Here is an 8,092-nt window from a genome sequence, read left to right on the forward strand (position 1 = left end):
AGGAGTCGTCCCTTGGACCGGGCTCAGGGTTACAGAGAGAAGAATGTCCCTAGACTTGGGCTCCAGGGTTACAGAGAGAGAGTCGTTCCCTGGACTGGCTTCAGGGTTACAGAGAGAGAGTCGTCCTGGACTGGACTCAGGGTTACAGAGAGAGAATGTCCCTGGACTGGCTCAGGGTTAGCCAGCGAGAGAGAGTCGTTCCTGGACTGGGCTCAGGGTTACAGAGAGAGAGTCGATCCCTGGAGCGGCTCACGGTGGTTACAGAGAGAGAGTCGTTCCTGGGACTGGGCTCAGGGTTACAGAGAGAGAGTCGTCCCTGGACCGGGCTCAGGGTTACAGAGAGAGAGTCGTTCCTGGACTTGGGCTCGGGTTACAGAGAAGAGAGTCGTCCTGGACTGGGGCTCAGGGTTTACAGAGAGAGTTCATCCCTGACCAGAGAGAAGAGGGGTATGGTGTATACTGTCAATCCGCTCGGTCAACACCTCTGGGTCTGTTAGTCACAAATCGTCAGTTCTTGATCTAGGATCAGGTACCCTCTTCCATAAATGTTAGTTCTTGTTGTGACGTAAAAAGGTCAACTGACTTCAGACTCAGATCCACAGTTTAGAGCCTTTTAGATCAGCAGGTTTTATAGACAGGGAACCCTGATTCCATAGAATCAGCGCTTGGGCCATATGGCACAAAAATCATAGAGATAAAAAATGAATAATACATTGATAAAGATGTAATGTACACCACGTTTAAATTGATCATTTTTAAACTACTAGTTTGAATGGTTGTAGTCATAACAAACCCCCATTTATTAGGAACTGAATTTCAAACTTCACATCTCTCTGAATTAGGCTAACTTTATCCTCAAATAGACGGATAACAAAATGCCTCCGATAAGTGAATTAGACCAACCTTTAATGTCCTCAGAGGCCTAATTCATATGGCAGCATAGTCGATACAAAACAGATCCATTCTAAAAATAAATAGCAAAGGATAGTACAACGCAAATTGGCAGGAATTGATTCAGTATGGTGGCTGTCAATGACTTTCAGTTCATCCTGAGCTTTCTCCCTAGATCACACTCCTACTCTGAAACGTTTTTGGATCACTGGCCTCCTGTCATCTCTCAAACTGATGGCTGTGGTTGGGAATCCTTTCATTGTCACTTGCCTTTGATTGCCATGTGGGTCCTGAAACCAGACATAATCCTGCCAGTCAGTCTGCCCTCCTCCCAGAGAGGGCCCAGACCCAGAGACACAAGACAGAGCAGTAACTTGTCTCTTCACCCGCGTGGGGACCTTAACATCCAGTTTGGGCTGGAACCACCCAACGCCACAGTCCCTATGGGCCAGAACCATGGCCCTGTGCCGGACAGGTTTAGCGTCAGACAACAGGCTGGCCATGAAGAGCGTGCGGAAGAGCTACATAAGGCAGGAGGAGATGGAGGCTCTGGTCACCGTCGGCTAGTAATACCTTCTCCATGTTGACCTCGTACAGCTCCTTGGGGAGGAAGGATTCACGGAGGAGGAGGAGCACGCAGGGACCCAGGGTGAAGAGCACCTCCAGTTGTTAGAGAACCTCCTCAAGGTCTTGGAAGGTACGCTGGCACCACCTCCAGTCCAGGCCTCCTGTGGCGGACTGACCGGGCCTCCAACCCATCACCTCCTCATTCTGGGGGGAGAGAATGAGAGAGAGGCCTGGGGTCAAACAGCAACTCATAGACAACACTGCTAAGAGTAGGACTATTATAGGGATGAAGTGCCCGGCCGGGCAGGACACCACCAGCTGTTCCAGACAACTGTGATCATGATTTGACGAATATCTACTTTGTTTGTTGAACGTGCTCCGCCAAACCGCCGTCCTTCTTCTCTCCCGACTGTCTGCGTTCCATTGACCTCTTTAGTCTTAATCACATCTATAGGCGATGAATATACTCTTACGCAATGGTTTGATTAAATACGCCCTATTTATCCACATAAAGAACTACTCACTTCAGAACTTCAATAGTCTGCATGGTTACTCAAGAGTCTTGCAGTTCCAAAGTGCGCTCCTGTCTGTGCGTCAGTGATTGAAGTCTGGACGTTTGTCGCGTTCAAATCAACTGTGAACTCGTTAATCTCCGACTTCAGTGCTTTCAAGAAGACTGGGAACTCGGGACAAACGAGTTCCGATTGGGAAAAATATTTTTGAACGGTGATCCAACTCGGAATTCGAAGTCAGGACCTCACGCATCTTTCTAGAGCTCAGAAGTTCCGACTTGAAGATCACTGACATGTTTTGARRTCGTTTTYTTCCCGAGTTCTCAGTTGTCTTGAAAGCACKATTTCACTAAACTATTGACATATGTCCGCAGTGATGATAAGAAAATACAATTATTCATTCTAATTTCATTTCTCAGGTTTGTGTCATCAATAACTTGAGGCCATTGACATATAACAAGCACAGAAGTCAAGTCACGAATATAGCCTAGCCCCATGTAACCACTGTCTAATGTCAAAGACACTGGTAACTTGTAACTGTGGTCTAACAGTGGGCTTAATGCTAGAATGTATAAATAACCAATCTTCCCTAAAGTCAATAATAGCCGATAAAGCCTAGTCCTATTTAGTTTAGCGTCACTTATATAAAAACAGAGAATTTATTTTTTAAGAAATCCATTGCTGTGCAGGCTCTCATTTCGTAATATACTTCCATTATGAGTTATATATCTGTAGCCTACAACCAAGCAAATAAAACGGGGTATGCCACTCTAAACTGGTTTGACAGAAATGGTAGCAGAAGGTGAATGGTTAACTTTTGTTGCACAGTAGACGATGCTACTTCCCATGTGGCGCAAATGCTCACTCTCGGTGTGATGGAGGCGTTAGGTTTTTAATTGAAGTGATTAGTGGAATCAGAATCAAGCCCCACCCCTCAACAATCAGAAGTGACCTCAACACGTTCATATAAAAGTCGTCGGAGGCGAGGATTTGTTGTGGTGTAACGTTACTAGATACGATCGGAGTTGCAATAAAGACCGATATCAGACGGGAAAATGCTCATGAATTGGAAGATCGTCGTTCCTTTGCTCGCGGTGGCATTCATCGTGACGAGCGCCGATGGGATACCGGGGGGCCTCGTGGACGCAGATATGAACGACCCCGCTACCAGAGACGCGCTGAAGTTCGCGGTGGCCGAATACAACAAGGGAACAAACGACCCGTATGTTTGGCAGGTGGCCAAGGTTGTCAAAGCTCAGAAACAGGTCAGTTCTTTTATAAATATTTTTATCAGTGTAAAGAAGACACAATGTTGGTCATTCATTGTGTAGCATAGTTTCTGTTGATAAAACGTTTACTTGAGACAGGAGAACAAGTGGAGACATAGGACGAGGTGGATAATTTTATAATAAGGCCGTTTTATTDAAGTGTAAAGATATCAGGCAAAAACGTGCACGGCCCCTTTCTGTCTAATTCTTATGGAATCGTCGGAGAAGAGGCCGCTCTACACAGTACATACAGATTATATAGACAACTAGCAAAGTAGGTTGATCTTGAAGTCTGGCCTTCCGATTGGTCGATCTGGGTCGTGGGTAATCCTGTTCGGCCTGATGTCGACGTTTCCATTGGCCCTTCCCACAGTTCATTGTCTTATAGTCTCATCCTTGAGCATAATGCATATGCATCTGTTTTAACAGAGTCCTATTCATGGGGGAGGGTTGAGTATGTGGGTCTGTGGTTACTTAACAAGGTACAAAAGTGGGGGTATAGTGGGGGATGGGTGGATGTTGTGCCAAGTTATAGCTTATGTTGAGAAGTGGTTAAAACAAGTTACCAGTATCTTATACAATTTCTTACATTTCCACGGTTGAAATATCTTAATATAGACCAGTGAATTTATTAACGCACTTCATCTATTCTGAATGCGGCAGAATGGTCAATGTTTTAGTTAATGTACGACACCTGTCGAATAGGACCGGTGTCAGTAAACGTCGCCCAAAACCCAGTTTGTTGCCAGCAACAGTCATCAACGCTCTAAACATGAGGACAGCTGACCAACTCTGCTAGGCAGTGGCGTAAAACATTTTAAAGTTACTACTATAAAGACATTTTTGGGTGTTTTCTACTTTTACTTATTTGATGAACATACTCCATACATTTCCCCTCGCCACACCCCAAACAGTGTTCGTTACATTTCAAATGACTTAGCAGGACAGAAATGTCAAGTTCCTGCTTTTATCAAGAGATCATTCCCTACTTTACTCTACTCTGGCATCACTCATTAACACCCACTAATGCTTAGTTCCATTTCATGTTGGCGTGTGCCTCTGCCTACCATTAATGACAAATACAAGGGTTTCGTGATCTCGGGTTTGCTTAATTTAAGGAAGTGAAAATTATTGTATAACTTTACCTCAATGAGCTTATCTCTATACAATAGTGTGTGCAGGCCGTTCATATAAATATAACTTGCAAACACCAGATTTTCATTTTCTTCAGATCCACGATCTTCAGTGTCATTCTCTGATCAATGACATGTGGTTAGGAGCACGAATTTTCGCAAAGGAAACGTCAGAACAAGTACTGTTACACTTGCTTAATTACGAGGCCAGTAAAATGGATCTCAAGTGAAGGTGCGTAGCGCGCGGAGGCTAATTTGAGTTCTCCGGAAAGTAGCTAGGCAAGCTAACCAACTTACAAGGTTATATCGCACCGACAATTGTCTTTTGAATGTTGCAATGACGAGGACGGAGCGATTTGTATCGCGAGTAACCGTCTTGTTTCAAGTACATTTGCCAATTTACCTCCGGGTATCTCAGCACACCGGTATAAACACTCGACTTGCAGTAATGAACATTTACCAACAGATGGCATCACTGTGCCATTATACACCCATAACAATCTAATTGCATTTTGGTGGTCATTTCCAATGGAACGCTGCATGTGTGGTGCATATTTGTATTTATTGAACGTATGCGTTGATGGCTCTACAAATGGTAGAAAGTGAATGTAACTTGTTGCGCACATCTAGATGCTGTCGGTGTGGTCGAGATGTTAACCTGGGTGCATGACTGCTATTGTAAGGTCTGAATGCTTGGATCAACCCTGCTCACAGCAACACCCTCTGAATTACATGGACAATCTGACGACACTGCATTTATGAACGCCCAGACGGCGCTCTAACGTCTGGTTAATTTAGGAATACACCGTAGCTACTTTATACAATGGCGTTGTTGAATAGGCCTTAGCTTGGCTTGAAGGGTATTTCTACCGCATGCATTAAGTGCTAATGCCTGGGAAGCCGGTGTTTGGAGGATATAATGGCACAGGGGTTCGTCGAGGGCCGGCAACCATGCCAATATATCCTCAACACTGGCTTCGAGGGCATTGTCACTTTTTATACGGGTTACCAACAGTCAATTATTGATAGACATTTGACACACTAACTTTATTTTGGTAAGATTTCTTTCTTCCACGAGATGTAGTAATGTCACAAAAATAAGGTTGCTACCCAAGCCGGCTGGTCGTATCGGTTCGGTTGCAGGAGATGCGACTCAGTCATTGAGCTTTGGTCTTCTGTATTCATAAATTAATCACTAGAACAGGTTCCTCATTCAAGATGGGTGATTTCTATGTCTGAAGTGATGACCATCCTCTGCTTACAGGTGGTAGCTGGGATGAAGTACATCTTCACAGTGCAGATGGCCAGGACCCTGTGCAGGAAGGGAGGCGTGAAGGACTGCGCCATGCATCAGGTCCCAGCTGCGGTAAGGACCACAAGGCTAGTCTGGTCCCAGATCTGTTTGTGTTAACACTGGCACTTCAGCGCTTCCTATATGTACAGCTTAAGAATGGTCCATTTTTAGTTTATAACCTGTTACAAACAGTCAACACATTGGTAACTAATAAACTACTTATAAACCGTTAATAAATCCTACTTGTAACGTGTTACCCATTTCAGTATTGATTTTGTTACAAATTGCTTTGTTTGCAAAGGGAAGTTTCAGGTGAGATTTCTATAGATGAATGTCTGTTGGCAGTGTTTGAGAGCATCAAAACCATGATTCATTGTGGGTACATTTTGTCTGTCTACTCTACAAATAATAAAATTGTTTATGATGCAATGTGATTTGTAGCTCAGGCAGTCAGATGCAATGTCCAACAAACCTTTTGTCAGGTGTTATGCTGCTGAATGTGTGACCATACCAACTCGTGTTGCTTCCTGTTTCCTCAGACCTACCAGTGCACCTTTGAGGTGTGGAGCCGCCCCTGGCTGGGAGCGCTCCAGTTGATCAAGCAAGCCTGCGAGGAGTAAAGACTTCAATTGTCTAGTCTACCCAGTTAATATTTATTACCAGTGGTGTTAGTCTTACCTAAGCAGATCTACCTCATCTATGATCTATTCAGAGAATCCAACTCATTTTCCTACTTATTGCATTCCCACACCAATATAGCACTTAAAATAAGAACTGCTGTGTTGATGATGGTTTGTAAGCGCTATGCAACAGTGTAACTAAATAAAACCTGGTTTGTTATATTTACATGTGGTTCTATTTTGTTGCCAGATGAACAAATCTTAGGCCTATTATTTTGTGAAAATAGTTAAATGTTGATAAATATAACGTTCAGTCACCCGCCCAATGATTCACAGGACAGACCAATGTTAAAAAGGCTCATGCATTCAACATGGAGGTTGTCCATCACAACCTCTAAATAGGTCAGAAGGGACTACTGAAAAGGTGTTGGCTATTTATGCAGTATTATAAACTGGGTGGTTGGTGCCCTGAATGCTGATTGGCTGACAGCCGTGGTGTATCAGGCTATAACTTATTTTTACTGGTCTAATTACGTTGGTAGCTAGTTATTAATAGCAATAAGGCACCTCAGATTTGTGTTATATGGCCAATATACCACAACCCCCTTGGGCATTATCACTTAGTATTACTCTTAGGAAGTGTTTGTATGCAAGCTATAGCTGTGACTTGACATTGAATTTGTCTAATGTGCCAAAAACAGGTGTAAACCTTACAGTGAAATGCTTACAAGCCCCTAACCAACAATGCAGTTTGAAAAACATTTAAAGAGCAACAGTAAAATAACAATAGCAAGGCTATATATACAGGGGGTACCATTTAGTGGAGGTAATTGGCTTGTGATAAATCAGTCTACTGCAGTGCTCTGAATAACTGCTTAACTGTCAGTGATGCCTAATGCTTGGCAAATAACTGAAATCGTGCTTAAATTGGTTATACACAATGGTGGTTTTAGTGTCTTGGCTTCATACAAGACTACAGACTCATTCAAATTAGGCTATTTTTGATATTTTTTCAGCCTGACATTCAAGAAAAGTAGGACAGAACAAAACTTTAAAATGTAACTAAGCTTCTGAAAGTTATTAACCCGAGGGGCCTACAGCTAATACCCCCACTAGAGAAGGCCTACAAGCTCAATACCCCCACTAGAAGGCCTACAGCTAATACCCCCACCTAGAAGGCCTACAGCTAATACCCCCACTAGAAGGCTACAGCTAATACCCCCACTAGAAGGCCTACAGCTAATACCCCCACTAGAAGGCCTAAGCTAATACCCCCACTAGAAGGCTTACAGCTAATACCCCCACTAGAAGGCCTACAGCTAATACCCCACTAGAAGGCCTACAGCTTTACCCCCACTTAGAAGGCCTTACAGCTACATAACCCCCACTAGAAGGCCTACAGCTAATACCCCCACTAGAAGCCTACAGCTAATACCCCCACTAGAAGGCCTACAGCTAATACCCCCACTAGAAGGCCTACAGCTAATAACCCCCACTAGAAGGCCTACAGCTAATACCCCCACTAGAAGGCCTACAGCTAATACCCCCACTAGAAGGCCTACAGCTAATACCCCCACTAGAAGGCCTACAAATCAAATGTCACACACAGGGTTAGCAGATGTTAATATGAGTGAAGCGAAATGCCTGTGCTTCTGGTTCCGACAGTGCAGTAATATCTAACAATTCCCCAACAACTACTTAATACACACATCTAAAGGGGTGAATGAGAATATGTACATAAATATATGGCTGAGCGGCATAGGCAATGTGCAATAGACGGTACAAAATACAGTATAAACATGAATGT

At 43.8% G+C, this 8,092-nt stretch overlaps 1 protein-coding gene across 1 annotated transcript; it reads left to right on the forward strand.

The window, feature by feature from the left end:
• Positions 1 to 2,930: 2,930 nt before the first annotated feature.
• LOC112069883 (cystatin-like) lies at positions 2,931 to 6,511 on the forward strand. The gene is made up of 3 exons (XM_024137273.2): positions 2,931 to 3,235; positions 5,636 to 5,737; positions 6,205 to 6,511. The coding sequence occupies exons 1-3, from the start codon at positions 3,026 to 3,028 to the stop codon at positions 6,283 to 6,285; spliced, it is 393 nt and encodes a 130-aa protein (XP_023993041.1). The 5' UTR covers positions 2,931 to 3,025; the 3' UTR covers positions 6,286 to 6,511.
• Positions 6,512 to 8,092: the final 1,581 nt, after the last annotated feature.

This window comes from Salvelinus sp. IW2-2015, unplaced genomic scaffold, assembly GCF_002910315.2.
Source record: "Salvelinus sp. IW2-2015 unplaced genomic scaffold, ASM291031v2 Un_scaffold1141, whole genome shotgun sequence".
Taxonomy (NCBI): domain Eukaryota; kingdom Metazoa; phylum Chordata; class Actinopteri; order Salmoniformes; family Salmonidae; genus Salvelinus; species Salvelinus sp. IW2-2015.